Below are 19,902 nucleotides of genomic sequence, written 5' to 3' on the forward strand. Positions count from 1 at the left end.
AACATCCCAGGTGTGTGTGTGTGTGTTTGTCTGTGTGCGTGTGCGTGTGTGTGTGTAATACTCGTCACTGTCAGATTGAGTGGCCGGTCGGGGGAAAGTGTGAATGCTGCCCTGGCCAGTGTTTGTGTGTCTATGGGTTATTTTCCCGTCATTATGTTGATAATTGGGGGAAGGAATGCTCGGGGGATCGGTTTGGGAACGTCAGACGACCTTCAACCTCTGACGCTCAGCGACGGCTCCCCCCCCCCCCCCCCCCCGACCGACACCCCGAATCTGAAGAGTTCACCTACAGCAGAGGGAGGAGGAGAGAGAGCCGAGGCCCGGTGGAGCAATGCACAAGGGTTGTGCACGCTCTCGAGAACAAGAAAAAAAAAACACAAACTCCCACCCTTCACAGTGTCATTTCTTGCTTAACTCTCTGTAATCGTTTTGTGTGTCTGCGTGTGTGTGTGAGTGTGTGTGTGTGTGTGTGTGAGAGAGAGAGAGAGAGCAGAGGAAAGTAAAGAAAACAGTGGAGTGTTTTCTTTGGAGTTTGCCCACAGACGGAGGAGAGCAGAGATTATCTTCTGACTAATCGTGTTCTGTTCTCCATGAGGAGGCACTTCTCATCGCCCGATCACCTGAACCTCACCCTCTGTCCTCATCATCTTCTTCATCTTCATCATCCATACCACCACGCACACATCACACAGGCACACACAGGTAGGGACAGCAACCCGGAGGTCTGCACACAAACACACACACACACGCACACAAGCATCACTCATAGGGTCACTTGGAGCAGTTAAAGCATGTCTAGGACCTGCCAGCCGCTAAGAGAGAACTCTCCAGAGCGATTTCACGCCTGAGAAGAGGCCTGACAGGGTTTCATCCTTAAGAAAATAAGATGATTTTCTGCTCATCCCTGACTCAGCATCACGTGTTCGCTGTCGAAACACACACTCACTCCAGAGATAAAACAATTAGTGAATGACCGGTCAACTGGAATGTAATTAATTGACATGTTGTTAGCAGCTCGAGTAATTTATCAAATAGCAACGTCTGAAATCCGTTGGTTTAAGTCTCTGACTTGTGAGGACTCATCACTTTTCACTGGTCAGAAAAAGTACAACTCAAGTGAGACAGATGCTGCTCCTCAAATCAAATAATTCAGTCTAATGAAGTACATCATTTTCTTTGAATTGCCTTTAACTTTTTTTATTGCTATTGTATTTGAATTCTTATGACTTTATTTTTTTACATTTACTTGCTTTTGTAAACAATTGACAATCTGGAAATCTCTGTAAATAAGGATTTAAATAAAGACATAATCATGATATAACAGTTTTCAGTTAAACAAGGTTTTAAAATATAAAATGTTACGCTCCATACTTGTCACGGGACCATTACAGAATATTCAAAAATCAAAAGATCTTTATTAAAAGCCCTATTGCCACTTATTGTTATATTCATGCACCATCAGTCAATCAATCAGTCCTGACCTTAAAAATCCTCTAGAAAAAACAAGAGATAAAGTCATTAGACAAATAAGGAGCAGCCGATAACCTCGGACCAGTTTCTCTCTGATTCATGTGATAATGAAAATAAAAACCAGGTTGGATTCAAACAAAAACAAATATGGAAATCTGTCTGCAGGATGAGCTCAGAGGGGCCGAGAGGTTACGAGCTCTGAGTCAACAGATTGAAGCCGTTCGGGTTCTCATCGACCTCACATGTCTGTCAGCCTCACCCCGTGTGCCCCCCCCCCCACACCAGACGCCAGCGAAGATGATTGATGGTGGAAAACTGAAATCCATTCTTCTCACTGTCAAGAGACAATGCTCACAAGTGGCAGCGCGGAGGCCGTTTATCACACTTTGCAACCGGCGGAGATGTTTCCCATCACTCCCGCTGATCCCCCAGCACTAATATCGATAATAAGGAGGAATAATCCTGACATTAATTGCCACCTTGCAGGGGCCTGAGGGCGAGGAGCAGAGGAAGGTGGTCATAAAAAACTAAATTCTCATCCCTCTTTGTGAGAACTCTCTGAAAAACAGAGCGACTGAAACACCCACGGGCATCTTGTGAATAATTACCCGTGTACGATTCTTACAAAATGTCTGAAAACAACATTCGGATTTGCATGTCGACTAAAGAACGACCGACACACACTTTCATTGGATATCAATTTCAAGAATATATGAATTTCCCACCGTGGCTGAGGTGGAAAAAAGTGAGAAGCAAAACGAGACAATGAAAAAGTGGCGATCAATTGATTAATGATCATGTTTTTCTATATGCCACTCGAACCTAAACCTAAAAACAGGTCAGTAATTCTGCTGCATGGTGACTTACTTATTTTTTTATTTCGGAAAACACATAAGCACAATATGGCCAGAAGTCTGTGGACATGCTTGGCTGCAAATACTTTTTGGTCTGGGGTCGTTTTTCATGGTTTGGCCACAGTCAGTTCTGAGGAAGGAAATTCTTAATGCTACGGTTTGCAAAGATATTTTAGACAATAGAGGTTTTCCAACTTTGTGGCAACAGTTGGTGGGTGGGTGGGTGGGGGGGTTCAACATGTCAATGTCGTGGTGCACTAAGCCAAGTCCACAGAGAACAGTTCTTCTGGTGGATCGACTGTATATGAAGATGGATGACATGTTTCCACTTCTCCCACTTTCTATTCAGAAATTAAGCAGAATAACTATTGAAGTAATTTGAAGCCTGCGGATATAAACATGTTCACAAAATGGCAGAAATCATGTCCGGGATAGTTTGACTTCATCTTTGGAGAGTTGAAGGAAGTGGAGACGCGTCGTCCATCTTTATTTATAGTCTACGCGTGAAACACTGTCGGTGAATCGTGGGAATTGATCATCAACATTTTTCCCGTGCCTTCGTGCCCGAGTACAAGTCATCATCCCGGGCGGACCACACCTCGGGTGAACGTTCATTTGAGGTGACGTCTATTATGATACAATTTTGAAAAGTTTAAATCTGTTCATAAAAAAACTGCCACAAAAGAACGTCCACGTGCCTCCTCAGTATATATCAGATGTCGGAGGCAAAACAAGGTGATAAAAGAAAAGAAAAGAAAAGAACATCTCGTATGATGCTGACTTTTTATTGCACCTGAACATGCTGCTCTGTTTTTCTGAGAATAAAGGGATGTTTGTTCGGCTGACAGGAGACACGGTGAGAATGGCCCCACCCTCCGTGCAGGTCTGACAGCCTGATTTAAAGCATCAATTTAAACACAGGCAACATGTAACAGCCTCCACACACAAAGCAGCTGCACATTTAAAAGAGACAAATAAATAAAAACTCCACTTTGTGCACAATAACTCCTTCGCAAAGTCAAAGAAGCACTGAAACGATTACACTATCTAACCAGATCACAGATGAGTATCTGTGGTCATAACTCATCCATCACTCAAACCTCTTCTTGCTTTTGTTTCCCCCGATCATCGTTTCATGAAGTTGTCCAAACAGGTGAGATCATAGCTCATTACAGCAGGCTTTTGTAAATAGATTGCGATCCTCAAATTACCCAACAGACACACGACGGTATACGCGGAGGAACATGGCGTGCGTACGCCCACGCACGGGCTGAACCCAAATAATAAAGTCTTAACGTTTGTGAAACGGTAATTACGCCTCCTTTTCACGGCCCGGCCTTTCATTCCTCCAGTTGAACAATGAGCGTTTTATTTGTGAAACAGTCAGAAAAACAATGGATTCTACGAAGAACAAGATTCGGCTGCAGAGCCGGCAGCGAGGAAATACCACACAACAAACTGCGGAGTTACACAAACATGCCATTAGCCCGGGATGTGTGTGTGTGTGTTGTGTGTGTTGTGTGTGTGTGCACACAGCAGAGGGTGGGCAGCAGCAGTCGGGGATTGTGTTCCTGGATAAGCGATGTGTTTATTGTGTAGTAATGAGCTTGTGTCACACGTGAGGACGGAGCCAGGCTGCATCTTTTCACTTCCCCAGTCAGACCGGGTGTTTGTGGCGTCGAGTGATTAAGATCCTGCACTGATGATGAAAGAAGAAAGAGAAGATACGACTGATTTTCTTCTCGATGTTATAATATAACGTCTCGGTTGCAGTTTGACACTCGACTCGTGAAAAGTGAACAAGTGAAAACAGAGCAGATAAATCCACAGATCTTTTCACGCAGCTTCACTAAGACTTCCTGCTCGTGGGTACGTATATTCAGTGAGTCTATACTCGCAAAAAAAAATCCCTTTGTACACACGATATAATATCTGTGTCAACACCACAATGTATGCAGACTAAAGACAAACACAAATACTGCCAAATCTGAGTCAACAGGGCTGGGTGTCACCGAGTTCTTTGTGCAAACTCACTTTGATTGAACGGCGTCTTTGGATTCACGCAGGTATTTGTGTCGCAGGTGTGTGATTCGACGACTCCACCTTTTCCTGGAAGCGCCGTGGAATCGCTCACAGACGCAGAGTAAAAATAAAAAAATAAATATCCGTCTGCAAAGTGCATCTGCAGCCTGTGCATTAAGTTGAGCTCATACGCAACATAAACTGTAGATATGTTACTTCTGGGTGCAGTTGCCTGGATGTTACGGCTGCAGCTTGAGGCATGAGAAGATTCCTGAAGCCGCAATGACAACAACAAAAACCAAACCGTGCAGAGAACGACTATGAAAAGGTTCAGCAGAGAATATCTAAATCAATAAAACAACTTTATTAACTATGACAAGAAAACTCGTCTTTTATATCACCGACTGGAGGCAGCCCGGAGGTGTGGGAAATATTTTTATGGATTTTTAGTTAAAAGTGGAGTTTCATTATTTGAAAGGGTTCAATTTTACGCATAATTATTTTTCAAATATGTTCCAACAAGTTTCATTGCAAAACTACTCAATTGTTTTGTATTTATGAACTTGATCTTTGTTCTGTTACACACCTGAGAACAGGGTGTAACAGAAAGAATTCCTGACAGACGTCAACACCAGGAGTCAAACAGGAACACAAACACGGGAAAAACTAAACTGAAACCTTTTAACTCTAATGATAGATTTAAAATCTATAATAATAATAATAATAATTATAATAATAATTATAATGTTAATTATAAATAATCTCACTTTCAGATAAACCAGTAATTTAAAGCTTACAATACTCAAAGTAATAAAAAATAATCATTGTGACCCATTTCAATATCTTAGTTAAATGAACTTCTAAAAGTGATTAAACAACAAATCAGAATTTAGTTGCAGTTTCTTAGTGTCGGGTTACTTTAATTTTCATGTATGATTCATTCTGCAGCTCACGGCCTGAACATGGCAGCCTTCGTTAAAGTGATGATAGCAGAGACATTCTGGAGAATCTTTATCTACAGTCAACACAAAGTATGTGGGATATTATGGCTGCAAAGCAATAAATCACCTTTTATTTTACCCAGTTTATTTAATCAAAATGATCGTAGACCGTAGGGGCTGTTGTATATTTTGTGTCTGGTTCTGTGCCCGTAAATGTTTCCCATTCAGGAAAATGAAATCTACTTTTAGGATCTACATCAGTAATTTATATAAATATAGATACAGAAATATTTATAGATTTAATCGTACGATAAATACCACAGTCACTAAGACTTTAATTGTAGGTTTGGTCTAATTATCAGGACAAAGAACCGTCTCATGCTGCAAAGACAGACTCGTTGATATTAGCTGATAATGAATCTAATCAGCCTCTGATCACAGAACCAGCGGCGCTCCAGAGTAATCATTACATCCAGTGTGAAGCTATGAAGCTGGTTATTATTGCTGAATGTCTCCACGGACAACGTAGCAACGGGGAGATTGATGAGTTGGATAAATATTTGGTGTGATCCCTGGTAACCGTCTCCTCACCTCAGGTTTCCCCTCTTACCGACTGCACCGAACTAATAGAGGCTTTGTGTAGTATCGATAAACACGCTACAGGCGACTGTCAATCACTCAACCCTGAACTAAAAATGGAATAATTGAGTCACAGCGAGGGGGAGAGATGAGAGGGGGAGAAGGAGGATGAAGAGATCGAGGGATGATGCAGACGCCGAGGAGGAAAACACTGATGCAGCCGAAATCAAACTTTCTTAAAATAGTTTCCTCAGAGGAAACATTTGACAGTTTCCATCTCTTCTCTGTGAAACTTTCCCTTCTTGTCTTCCTGGTATTTCCTCCAACTAATTCTCTTTCTTCACCAAAGTGACAGCAGCTGAATGAAACGAGGCCTGAGCCATGGCGTCCTCTCATCAGGTCACCTGAAGCAGATCTGCAGTGGCACCCACCGACCTGCAGAGGGCGACCTCCTGGGCTGAGAGAGCTTCAGAACAACTCCAGTTCAGTGAAGAGGGAGAATTAAACAGACTTTAAAAATAAACTCTAATTATTGAATCTGCAGATTATTTAATCGTTCTGATAATTTAATCAATCAATCATTTTTTATTATGAATGGAATCGTAAAAACAATGAATAATAAAAAACATTAGAATCATTTTATGTAGTTTAGTCAACTGACAAAGTTAAAAAAGGGACAGTCTTAATTAAATTGCGTCTTTTGTCAAAGTCATTTTCCAAAATATTAAATATTTAGATTTAATTTACAGTGAAATATAAATTAAAAATCCATATATTTAGATCATTTAGATTTCGAATTTACAAGATTAACAAATTTGAGAAGCTGAAGCCACTGAATCTTAACCAATGACCTGCTGTCAATCAATAATCTATGAAATAATTGATTAAGACATAAACTTGTGAATTACTTGTTTTAATTTTTCTTATCAATACCAAGCAGTGTAATGTATTTTTAAAAACACAAATAAAAAAGTTGTTTTCAATAGAGCATAATAACTTCTGATAAAGTCCGACCCTTTATATTAATCCATATAAACACATTGAATTCCACAGGCTGGGACCCGCTGCTGTTTCCACCTGAGGGAACCCGTCCTCCACAGTGGCTCAACGCTGCCATCTACAATTCACAGGTGAAACTACATGAGCAACAGTCACCAGCACGTCGGCTCCTGAACGTCAGAGGAACAAGAAGACAGATGATGTGGAAAATCTGGGCATCGATCTAAGATACAGATTTAGACGCGATCATATTTAGCTTTGTGATACTAGTTATTGGATCAGTGTATTTACTTTACAAACCTCAGAACCCCCCCCCCCCCCCTCTCTCACCCCCCCCTCCCTCCGCTGCCCAAACTGCATGTTTTTCCATGTATTACAACCTTTGCTGGAAAACAGAAAAAGAACCGACTCATGAGCGGAGCAACTAATCTGACCCACAAAGCGAAAAGAAAAACCACAGAACATTCCCTGACTCTGAACAAGGAAAGAGCAGACTTGTTTTCCTTGGCACAAGAAAGTCTATTCTTGGGCGAAAGTTCACTCTCGGCAAGTTGCGTATACAAGGCAGAGGCCCCGCTCTGTGCGCCGGCCTAACCTTTCAGAAACAGGGATCGGCCCCGGGACGGCGAGCGACTCGGACCGCCGGCCACCAGCGCAGAGCCGTCTCCTCTCGGCTGATGAGGAGCCAGAGATTGTTCTGAGATCGCCTCTGGGGCCTAAAAGCACCAGGATTGAGATTCTGAAAGTCAAATTTCCCAAACAATGGGAAAACATGGCAGCACCACACACGCACGCGCACACACACACACACACACACACACACACACCCACACACACACACACACACACACACACAGCCAAAGCTAATGAGTCCTAAGAGACAGAAAACACACTTCAGCGAGGAATGTGATAACTTGGCTGCAGGCGAGTCTTTATCCCGGTGAGATACACACTCCGCTGCAAGCGTGCCACCCGCGGCTGATTGGACGGCGGTAATGTAAACACCAATCAGAGACAGTGAGCACACGCGGCCAATGGGCTGCTCCGGAGAGGAGGGCGCTCATCACTCAGACGGGTCGTGAAAACCGAGGTTCTCCAACACTTTGCATGAAATAAGGGGAAAGTTTGGCTGGTGTTAATGAAGTTTAGATACAGGAGAATGAAGCATTGGCAGGAAACGGTGGGTCCAAGCAACCTGCAGCATGCGTCGCACACGTGACAAACTGCATGATGACACACGGGGAGTCCAAACAACTGCATCACACTACTAACGAGTTACGATGATTACACAACCACGGGCCACAAACTGTAGTAAGCAGTGGTTTCACCGCCTGTTTGGGAAAGCAAACTGCTGGCCGGCTGCACAATAGCTGCTTTTCGACCCATTAACACATCAACACGCTGAACAAACAGTTGTGTTAAATCCTGTGTGTGTGTGTGTCTCTGGCGTGGGAGCTTCTGCACAGACCCGGATGGAGGAGAGACCCGAGGGTAGAGAGGGAGAGCGATGTGTAAGACCTTAATGCCATGATGATCAGTCTTTATGGGGAGGAATTCAGATACGGATAATGAAGGAAGTCTGTCTCCTCACTGCAGTCTGTCCTTTTGTCTTCAGAAGACACTGAGAACAATGAAGAGAATCTCACTTCTGCTTCATTAAATATGTATTTACTCTCTCTCTCTCTCTCTCTCACTTCCCCAAACTCGTTCAACGTTTGTGTTTCTTTAACTTCAACTTCAATCAAATTATCCGATTCGAGACCCCAGATTAAATTCCATTAATACAACAACAGCAAAGGGTTCAGATAACTTGGTTAGGATATTAATGGTTGATCCAAAGCGATAGAGGACGCCTGTTGTTTACTGTACATAAAAAATATCTGATCAAAATCAATGATCTGCTTGAGACGCCAACTAAATAAGAAATCTTTACAGGACACTGTGGAAGTATTAGTATTATTATCCCCTGATGATCCGTTCACTTTAGATCTGTATTCACCGTTACTTTTCACAGTAACAGTATTTTTCTGCCGACAAACTCCATAAACTAAATGTTTAGCTGTACGTATATTAATTATTATCATTATTCAAAAGACTGGTCGGAGTGATGCTGGCCTCAGGGCCAACACGGAACATGAATTTGCAAATCTACTGTTTACAAATCCAAGTGTCGGCCACAGTGTTAACTTTCCAACAGAAACAACTCCCAACGTTAAAGAGCAGAATCCATTTTCAGTGGCTGTGAATTGGCTCCAAACCACCGACGTCCCTCAGAAACAAAGTTGAGTAAGTTGTTGAGCAGCATAATAAACAATCCACCACAGACTAATAAAGAAAACACTGTTTCTTATCTCTTTTATAAAGTCTGCGTTATGACGATCTTCAGGGACACATCAAACTGATCATCTCCTCTGCTGTTAAAAGTCACAACGATAATAAAGTCCCCCTCTGTTCTGTTCTGTGTTCTGCTCTTTTGATGCTGCAGCTGGTTGTCTAGTGTTCATCCACTATTCCCCGTGCTCCTCCGCCTCTGCAGCATTAGAAATAACCTTCGGTCTCTTCTGAGGTGATGACTCTGTGCAGCGGAAACCAGCACCCACCCACACACACACACACAGACCCCCAACTCAAACCAGTACTACAGCTCCAGATCCCTGGGTGAGTGAGTGTGATGAACAAGCCGGACTCAGACGAGAGGAGAGAGAGTAGCCGGTGTGTGTGTGTGTGTGTGTGTGTGTGTGTGTGTGTGTTAGTGAGTGATCTTTTCCTCTGTGGCGGGACAAACTGGAAATTGCTCCACACCGCTGCTGCCAGTAATCCAGCCGGCTCAGCTGCTGGGAGCGGGCAGCGTGTGGCGAGCAGCTCCCAGAGCCGGGTTCACTGGTGTGGGGACAAATAAACACAGCAGAGGCGTGTGCACAGGTACAGGGATCCTCCGACACCCCGAGTGTGTGTGTGTGTGGCCTGTGGATGATCCCGGTGTGGGAGGTGGGGGCGGAGTCACGGCCTCTGACCACAGAGGATGTGGTCACTCGTTCTCCTCCTGTCTTCCTCTTCCTCTTCTGTTTGTCTTTCTTCCTTTGTTGGTTATGATTCCCACCGTACGGTCATGATAACTGCGTCGCTCTCAGGGTTGTAGGCTGGTCCACAGTTTTCTTTTTCAAATCTCTCAACAACTACAGGACAGATTGTGACCCATATTTGTAGTTCAGCAGGAAATGCCTTGACAACCATTGGCTGAACTGTCATCAAACATGTTTCTCTCAGGATAAAGTGTAAAAAAACTCTGGTGATGCCCACAACTTTCATCCAGCACCTTTATCAGGTCAAAAGTTCACTCTGGTGTTTAGTACATTATCCAAAGCTTCAAATATTGAATAATTTAACTATTAAAAGGAATATAAACAGTTTTTTGAATTCTAATAAAGTATAGTTCATCCATCAGCCTATAAGAGCAGAGAAAACAGTTTTAACAAGAAAACTCTCTGAATCAAATGAACACACAATAACAGGAGTTGCGGTTATTATGCATTTGCTTTAGTGATCTATAAATCAGTTCATCATCTGTGTAGCTAAAGCTGTCCCACTTTACTCAGGGCTTTTAAGATCAGAATAAAAACTGAGTCGAACCAAATGTAAAAAAAATGATTTCATTCTCCTCCCAAAATGGATTTGTTCTGTTAAGAAACTGCTACTATTGAAAATCAGATGGCGTCATGTTCACATTACAAATGGCCTTATTATCTAGGATCTGACTAAGCTCTTGGCTGCGTATCCCACTCAAACCACCATGGAGGAGAAGGATCAGCGCTGCCTGGAGACTCTGTGTCAGATCCCAGTTTCAGAGGGGGTGGGGTGGGGGGGGGGGGGTGGCGGCGCCGCGGGATCTCCAGGGATCACCGCCGAGCAGCTCCGAGACAAAAGGGACATTGTGGCACAGGCCGACCCATCCATGAAAACATGACTTCCTGTCCCATCAGCTCCAGCTTCCTCCGCACATGAGCCGCTCGCTTCCCAGAACTCAACGTCTCTTTTTTAACCGTTTAACCGTTTGCAGCAGAAGTCGGAACCGACCAGATTCAGCCGCTGGTGATAAATCACAGCGGACGGTATTTGCTGAGGTGGCAGCCACTGAGTTTCACACACATCTCGGAATCACAAGCAGAAATATTTGTATTGATCCCTGGGGGGGGGGGGGGGGGGGGGGAAATCGGGTTTCGAATAAGCAGTTGGCTTGTCAGAAAAAAAAAATCTGGCTGTTTTGTGCAATTGCATATTCTTGAAAGTTGGCATCTGTTTTGCATGTTTGTAAGTGGTGGGAATTTTAACAGATCCCTGTGCTTTTATTGTGGAAGCTGTTGTTGATGTTGTCATTTTTATCATTTTGCAAACTCATGCTGCGGAATAAATTCCCCCTTGTGGGACAATAAAGAACCTGACCTAGTATTTTAATATATAAGGAGTCTCTCATTGCTGTTGCGATGTAAATTACAAAGTGTTGCTTTAACGTGGAAATCCTCTGCTTTTAAACGCTTCTGTCAAATAACCAAATCTATTTTTTAAATATCCTCGAATTTGCCAAAAGAGAAACTGTCAAAAAGGGGACGACAGCTCAAAATCGCCACATGACAAACAAGCTCCTCAGACTGAACCCGACATGGAAATTAAAAATGAATCATTTACTGTGATGAATTACCAGGTTATAAACCTCTGCCAGGATCAACTTTGACTTCCTAGTCATTACATCAGATTTCATCAGAAGGCTGTGCATCAGAGGGGAAAGTTCTTCATGTCATAAAAAGTGAAACTACCTTCACTTTAGAGGTTTGTTCATTCTCCTGTGGTCTGGTTTCAGATTCACTATGATCCCAGTAGGGTGTTGGAATGCACATTCACTGGTATTCACTGGTATTCACTGGTTTTCACTGGTATTCACTGGTTTTCACTGGTTTTCACTGGTATTCCCCCTCGTCTCCCATGACCAGTGATGCCAGGGAGCGGGAAGAAATGTGACCATGTTTGTCAGGAAAGGATGGAGGTGGTCCTGATTTGAAGGAACACAGCGTGGAAGGAGAACAGAACCATGGGGGGGGCGGGGTCACACTACCTTGACGTGACTCTGAGCGCCCAGGTTGTAGATCTCTGTCGGCTTCACCTCGTTGATGATCTTCACCAGGCACGTGCTGTCGGTCAGGTCGCCGTAATGCAGCTTCATTTCTGACAAGAGAGGGACAAACACACACGGATCAGTTCACCTGCTCGACCAGGAATTAGCTTTTTCCTTGTTTTGAGATTTTTGTTTATTGGAATCTGACATATCCGAGAACTTGATGTCTTGTCAAGCAGTCAAATACTGCAAGTTCTACTGAGAGGATAGTTCCTGACATGTGTTTCTACCGATTGGAGATCTCCTTCTAGATAATGTCCGTTAGAAATATGTCGAACATAGACGTGTATATAATTTTTTTTCAGCATAGATCATTTCTATGAGGTGTCCAGAACAACATACTAAAAGTCCTAAGAAATCCTAGTTGCTAATATGTTTAATTCTCATCAATGTGCCAATAAGGCCCGGCAACAATACACCCCAAAAAGACTATTTTTTTCCTTTACTCCAATCAAAATAAAACTTTACACAATGAAAGTAGCCATGAAACGTAACATTTTTTGTATTACAAGTTTCTTTTGAAATTAATTTGACAAGCACATGAGCTCCACACGTATTGAATATGTCCTAATTTGCATAGGCAAACACCATTCATATGTATTACAAATACATACATAAATTCATTTTCAAAGAAACTTGTAATACAAAAAATGTTACGTTTCATGGTTACTTTCATTGTGTAAAGTTTCATTTTGATAGGAGTAAAGGAAAAAAATAGTCTTTTTGGGGTGTATTGTTGCCTTATATGCACACATTGATGAGAATTAAACATGTTTCCTCAACTAGGATTTCTTAGGACTTTTAGTATGTTGTTCTGGACACCTCATAGAAATGATCTATGCTGAAAAAAATTATTTTACAATTACTTCTATTTTTGGCTCCAAAATGGGCTACTTTGCCTGGACTATAAAGAGAGATGACTGTCCAAGCCAAATCCTCTGGACTGCCCCCTGGTGGCTGCAGCACACCACCTGCATATTAGCAGATGGGACATGGACTGAGCTTCCTGGTACTTACTGTCTGAAGTGTGTGTGCAGGGGTTCATGTAAAGATGCTGAATGCGACCAGTGTTGAAGGAGCTGGAACGACGCAAAATACCGTGAACCTGAGAGAGAAGGAGACAGAGGACAAACACACGGGAGAGTTATCCAGGAAAACACGTACTAAAAAATGTACCAACTCAATTATATGTGAGGTATCTATGAATAGTTTTATAGCTGGAGAAAAATTAAACTTTAGACAGAGAAATTTACAGTTGTCAAATAGATGAAATAGCTTTGCTAATCTGAGTGACAAATCAAAAACTCTTGAGATGCTGTGACATTTTAACATCTGGCATTTTGAAAAAAGAAAATGGAAATGAGGGCGACATATCTTGAATAGTTTGTTCAAGAATTACATTTCAACAGGTTGAGAAGAAAAATGCAAACTATATATAATATAATAACGTCATATGATAATTATATACATAAGGGACACTTATCTGACAAGTAACAAGTCAGCGCTGCTTGTTAAATGTTTAAAACAGCTCGTAGGTGTCAGATAGACAAAGTCCACAGATGTTCGTGGTCAAATCTTGTAATAATTGTTAAACACTTATACAACTTGATTGATTGAGATACGAGTAATGAGTCGTCATGTGAGGGGGTGGAGCCTGTGTGGAGCAGCAGCAGCAGGAGGACATGATGTGGAAAGTTGAGATCTTCGTCAGCTTGACTCCTCTTTTCAACCGGAGATATTAGAATTATTTTAGTCGTTTTTAATTAATTTTCACATCTGCCTTGTATTAGAAACGTCATCAACACGCCCACTCGCTTACTGTTAATCGTCTGGATGTTTTCCTGCTGTATTCTCACATGGGGTCGCTCTGACATCATCAGAATATCTGTATGGAGTTCAGAGCAGGTCTGAAAGATGCTTTAAGTGGCCGACTCTAGACTCCTTTACTTTATTTTGCATTGCAGAAGTTGACACGACGGTGTTGTGTGTCGCTGCTCCTGCTGCCTGTGATGTGTGATCTGGACTGTGTGTGTGTGTGTGTGGGGGGGGGGGGATGTGTAAGGAAGCTCTGCTCGGGGAAGATAACACGACCTGATCCAAGGGGAGTCCATTAGAGGGAGGACGCTGTGCCCTGACCTCACTTCCTTTATTCACTGTGCACTGACTGCCTGCATGTGCGCTCCTCTTTAATCCCTCCCCCCACACCCCCCCACCCCCCCACACCTCCTCCACATCAGCATCCCCAACCTGGATCCAGTCCACTTCCTGCCTGCCGCCTGAGAAGCTGCAGGCTGCGATGGAGGTGTGTGTGTGTGTCTGTGTGCAAGTCAAGCTGCTACTGTGAGGAAAACACAATGAGCTCCAGTGGCAACATGTATGTTTATGAGAGTGTGTTGAATGTACGGGATCTTCGGGGGGGCGGGACCACCACTAGACCTCGGACGGCCATTGACGGGCTGCTTTTGACCTCACGTTATAATAACAGCTATTTCCCTGTAAATGTTCTGACCTCTGAGCAGAAGGTGAGAAGTTAACAGGCAACACAAAGGCTCTTATCCTTTGTGTTGTGTCCTTTGAGTTGTATCAGGGTGAGACGTGAGTCAGTCCACATCTGAAGCCCACCGCGGTTGGTACGTCACGATCCCCCCGGAGCTCCCACACACTGCCGGTGACCTGGACGCTGCTTATCGAGGGAATGGCCGCTCTGTGTGTGTGTGTCTGTCTGTGTGTGTGGGCATCCATGAGCGTCTGGATTCCTTTGTGTGCGTGTGTACTTGTGTGTCTACGCCTCCAAAGGAAGAGGTTCTCTGCGTTGTTTCTCACCATGTAGCCTTTTGCGATCAGGAACTCGGCGAGGTAGGAGCCATCCTGGAAAGAGAGAAGACAACACAACTTAAAATCTGTTGTTCAAGTTATTTTTCAAGACTAAATAACCTATACTGATGCTTTATTGTGTTGTGCAACAAACAACACATGTATGAGGGAGACTTAGACTGATATACTATGTTAAAAAACATCAACAATTAATTGCTAATGTGATTAATCGATATGAAATGAGTTCCAGCTGCAAAAGCCCTTATTACTATATTTTAAGGTCAGGTCAAAATGTTACAGTACTAAAAAATATATTAGTATTGGAATACCTTTTCAAATAATGTAATTTCATTTGGTTTGGGCCATCACACCAAATATTAATTTTATTTAGGCGCTTCCTGCTCTTTGTATTCATCAAGACTGTTCATTTTAATATTGTTTAAAGCATTCTCGCTTTATGTTTAATACAAATCTTTTACCAAAGTGTCATTAGATCAAGGTCAAATCTAAATCATCCAAATCTGGCTCCTCACAGTTGTTTGTAGAAAAGTGAATTTTGGATATTTTTTATTGAGTGGTTAATAAGCAAATAAACAGAACAAATGGTGTGAGAAAATACGTTTAAAACTGCACATGGGCCTGGGATCATTAAGTGTAACATTCACATGAATCAGGAGCTTTCGCCAGACGTAGTGGCAGTGCGTGTGTGTGTGTGTGCGTGTGAGTGTGTGTGTGTGTGCGTGTGTGTGTGTGTGCGTTTGCGTGTGCATGTGTGTGAGACCGAGCCCTGTCAATAAAGTCTTGTTCCCTTCACCCATGTTACTCCTCGTCTTTTTTCCCTGCTCAGACTTTCCGACCGCACATTCTGGAACACTCTGGAAAATTCCGAACCAGTCATGGCATTCATCGCTCAATTCCCCCCCCCCCTCGCGTGTACGAACACACACATTTACACGCGCACACGCTTACACACACATTAACACGCACACTAACACTGCATGCATGCCAGACCCTACACTTCCTTAGAGGCTGGAGGACACACAGAAACCCACCAGGCTGAGGTGCTCATCTTTTGGGCTTTGCCATCACAGACTGTACAGATTGGCCAAAGCATTTATAAAATCATCGTTTTAAAGGTGAATGCCAATATTAGGCAGCAAATGATTTCCAATATATATATAAATTGACAATGATTCCAAAGATGTCGAGATTAAACCCTAATGAGAAAGAAATGTAATTAGGGCCCGAGCACAGACATCAAAGGTGTCTGGTGAGGCCCTATTGAAATTGTATGGATTATTATTATTATTATTATTATTATAATTATTATTCAGGCAAATGAATTGGCTTTTTGAGGGCTTTAACATGCTCAACTTCTTACCAAAATTTGCAGAAAGTTAGAAAGTGCTGAAAATTTATGTATTCTGAAGGAATTTTCAATGGGCGTCGCAAAATGGCTCAACGGTGCCCCCCGAGACAGCCCGAGACCCCCGGAAGGTGTTCCCATTGACCGATCTTCACAAAAATCAATATACAGGTGCATCATGACCAGACAAACAAAAAAGTCGTTAGGTGCAATTGTAAAAACAAAACACGAAGCCTGCTATTTTGTATTTAGTGGCCATTTTGGCCATATTCCACATTTTTTCTTTGATACACTTGTACTTGAGGCTTGATATTTTATACTTCAACCATAATATTTATTATAAATCATTAAAAATCTAACGAAAACACAAATAAAATCAAAACTTGAGTAAATGAAAAGTTGTATTGTTGGGCTGGTGTGTAGCAGAAACTAAGTCTAAACTCTTGTGTATTCTTTTTTTCATGTCTGCCTGTAAGTCAGTGCCACTCGAGGGCTGTAATCCATCAGTGGCTGTTTTTTTATGCCCTTATGAATTAATTTGGATGAGCTTGAAATGCTCAACAGCTACTGCTTCCCTCCAAAGTCACACAAATAATAAATGTTTATTAGCTTTACAAATTTATGTCTTATAGATCGTTTTCAGCCTTTGCAGGTTGGCGCTGGTGCCCAACCTGTTTTCTGCCTCACCCAGGGAGGGGTGAGGGGTGAGGGGGGGGGGGTGGGTGGGATGGCACTGACAGACCCTCGCCCGTCCCCACGGCGTTCAAAGCACCAGCAGCCGGTGTCATGTTTTCCTGCCCCAGTGCCAGGGTCAAAGCGTTCCATGCCAGACCAATATGGAAAACAAGCCTGAAGAGCTGCAGCTCTGTTTCAAAACAAGAAGCTCCTTTGAGGCCGTATTAGCCCATAAACCCTGGCCTCACCTCGCCACTTCCTGTTATGGGGAGTTGGGCGCTTGGTGGGAGCAAGCGGGGTGGGGGTGCACCCACACACACACACGCACATGCACGTTCACGCACACACAGACTACATGTTCACCTGCCAGGTCAATGCCATACCACAAACTCCCCAAAGACTCATTTTGGCCTTTGACACAATATGATCCCTCTACTGCCGCTCCACTGAATATCAGCCAAAGGGCCGGTCCAGTGACAGGAGAGTGATATTTAATTGAAGTATTGGGCAATATTTCTCTCATATTTGCATACTGGTGTTATGAAGCATTAACCAAATCCCTCTTCTTGATGTCGAGGCTTGTTTGCAGAAGCCAAGATAGTCTGAGGGGCGGCAAGACTGTAACAAGTCAATGCATCATCATGAAGTAATGCAATTAATTGAAATGCATTAAACCCAATGATTTATTTAACACAATTATCCCCTCATGGTTTTATACCTCAGTCACTAGGTTGTCCAGACTCATAATATACAGACTGTAGTAGAAAGAACTGAGAGAGCAAGTGTGTTTATGTGCATATTTGTGGGTTTGTGTGTGTGTGTGTTAGAGTGTATGTAAATTTAAATTCTGCCAAAATAAAGGCATATCATTTATTCACATGGATGAAGGACTGAAATTAACAAGTGCAGCTGTGTCAATGGAATTTGTTTAAATAATTTGCTTCCTCCTCCTTGTCTTTTATTCTACATTCACTTAAATACAAAAAGGACTCAAATGATGTTAATGTTAGTTTTCTGTCATCGGGTCTCATCATTAGTTCCATCAACATTCGCATCACTCTTATCAAACAGACTTTTTAGCATCATAACTGATGCAAGACTGGAATGACACACTTTTGTCTATTTCTATATTAACGTACAAAAGATGATACCCAATAAAGCTTATCTAAACTAAATGATCAAGATTTAAATGGTCAAATAAACAACAAACGACCACAAAGTTCAACAGATTATGTTTTAAGACAATAAAAAAATATTCGCAACCTCGCTCGATGACAAGAAAATGAAATAGGAAAAGGAAAAACTGCTGCAAAATCAATATCTTACGCCAACCAATCAACTGAGCACAGCTACATGACATCTCTACAGCAGAGAGAAGAAGAGTGTGTGCGTTAGTGTGTGTGTGTGTGTGTGTTAGTGTGTGTATGTTGTATATGGACTAACTCCAGCACTATGAGTTTGGTACCCCCTGCTGGTGGAACCGTGTACTAACAAATTACTGGGGGCCTTTACAGACAGTAGTAGGTAAGCTCTGTGACCTCTGACCCTTAATCAGGATTCGATCACCTTATGGAAACGACCTTGTGGAAAACACCAGTGACCCACGCAGAGCCATAAAAGGTCATAAATCCCTCCTCCTCCATGTCAGCAGATAGGAAATCGAAGTACACCTTCCGAAAGGTGGTTTCTCTCATCTCAGTTTATTTGACACTGACGTGAATGATTGACAGCTGAGATCGACTCGAGGTTGGTCAAGCGCTTGTGTCTGCAGGACCTCGATATCACGGCTCCAGCTTCATTTAACTACAATGGGAGGAAGTGAAGACTGGGTAAACCAAAATGTAACGAGTAACTTCATCTTTCAACCACGTTTTGTGGAAACCCATTGTGGATAGAGGAAGGTAATTATGAGATAATAAACTCGACCACCATTTCTGAGCATGTGCAGTTCACCTGTAACTTATTACATTTTCTACATTGTCAACTGCAGCTGAACTTTTCATCTCTTCTTTTTTCTACAAGTTACCAGACACAATTTAGAGGGAAGGAGCCATTAGCAGCCATTATGAGCGACGGAGGAGATGTGCACACACATTCTTAGCTTTATGGTTATTATTGCTGGCTCTGGTTCAGACTCTGTCCTGTGCTGCTGACTGTGGAGTCGGTGTTTCACTGAGGGAAGTGCATCACGTGCCAACAGAGGATGAAGGAAAGGGGCTCGTAGGATGAACATCAAAAAGCTCCGGGGGGTCGTATCGCGGCGCTGCGTTGTTTTCCCGACCAGAGGAGATGAAGAAAGAAGTGTGAACCTCAAAGCCAAAGTAAAGCTTGACTGTCAAACACTGAGGTTGAACCTGTCCTCTCCGTAACCCCGGCTCGTAAAACAGCGGCAGCGGCCCGAGCCCCCCGCCCGGCTCCTTGGCACTCAGGTGGTCTCCCATAACTCTCACCCTCTCACCCCAATACTTCACACTGAGACAGCAGTCACAGATATTCAGACGGAGCAGCATGCTGCCCTGAAATTTATGAACAGTAGTTAGCCGAGCGATTTACGGCATCACTGTGACCCGGCCGGCCCCGGCGAGCGACTCCTGTGATCGTCTTTCCAGATGCCTGCGCTGCCGTCCACACGGGCTCTCAGGATTCAACACCAACACCATGACCGGCAGAATAAAAATGAATTAACATTGTTATTCTTCTTTTTTTTTTTCCTCCTCTTAAAGAGGGCGAGGGGGAGAACGAGCTTCGGAAAAAGTCCTGCTCCACAAAGGAATGTGAGAAGCTGAAAATGACTTTCCAAGCCCTCTGATGGTTGTGTCTCCACAGGGGGCCGAGGCCTGGAGGTCACACGACGACTTGACCTCAAATCAAGACGGATCTGACAGAATCCCTGCTGCCTATTGGCTCTGATGCAAATGAGGACAATGCTTTTCTGCAAGTGCACACAGACACACACACAGGTCATGTTGCTGCCACTTAAGACAGAACAATATAACAGAGCTGCAACTAACACTT

The 19,902-nt window shown here is 43.0% G+C and overlaps 1 protein-coding gene across 1 annotated transcript in view; it reads right to left on the bottom strand.

Moving 5' to 3' along the window:
* gmds (GDP-mannose 4,6-dehydratase) overlaps positions 1–19,902 on the bottom strand; it is a 158,887-nt gene that overhangs the window by 132,819 nt on the left and 6,166 nt on the right. The window contains exons 2-4 of the mRNA XM_061078521.1: positions 14,856–14,900; positions 13,050–13,137; positions 11,973–12,082 (exon numbers count right to left, since the gene is read on the bottom strand). Coding sequence (XP_060934504.1) covers positions 11,973–12,082; positions 13,050–13,137; positions 14,856–14,900 — 243 coding nt within the window. The remainder of the gene's footprint in view (positions 1–11,972; positions 12,083–13,049; positions 13,138–14,855; positions 14,901–19,902) is intronic.

The sequence above is a fragment of the Limanda limanda genome, chromosome 9 (genome assembly GCF_963576545.1).
Source record: "Limanda limanda chromosome 9, fLimLim1.1, whole genome shotgun sequence".
NCBI classification, from domain to species: domain Eukaryota; kingdom Metazoa; phylum Chordata; class Actinopteri; order Pleuronectiformes; family Pleuronectidae; genus Limanda; species Limanda limanda.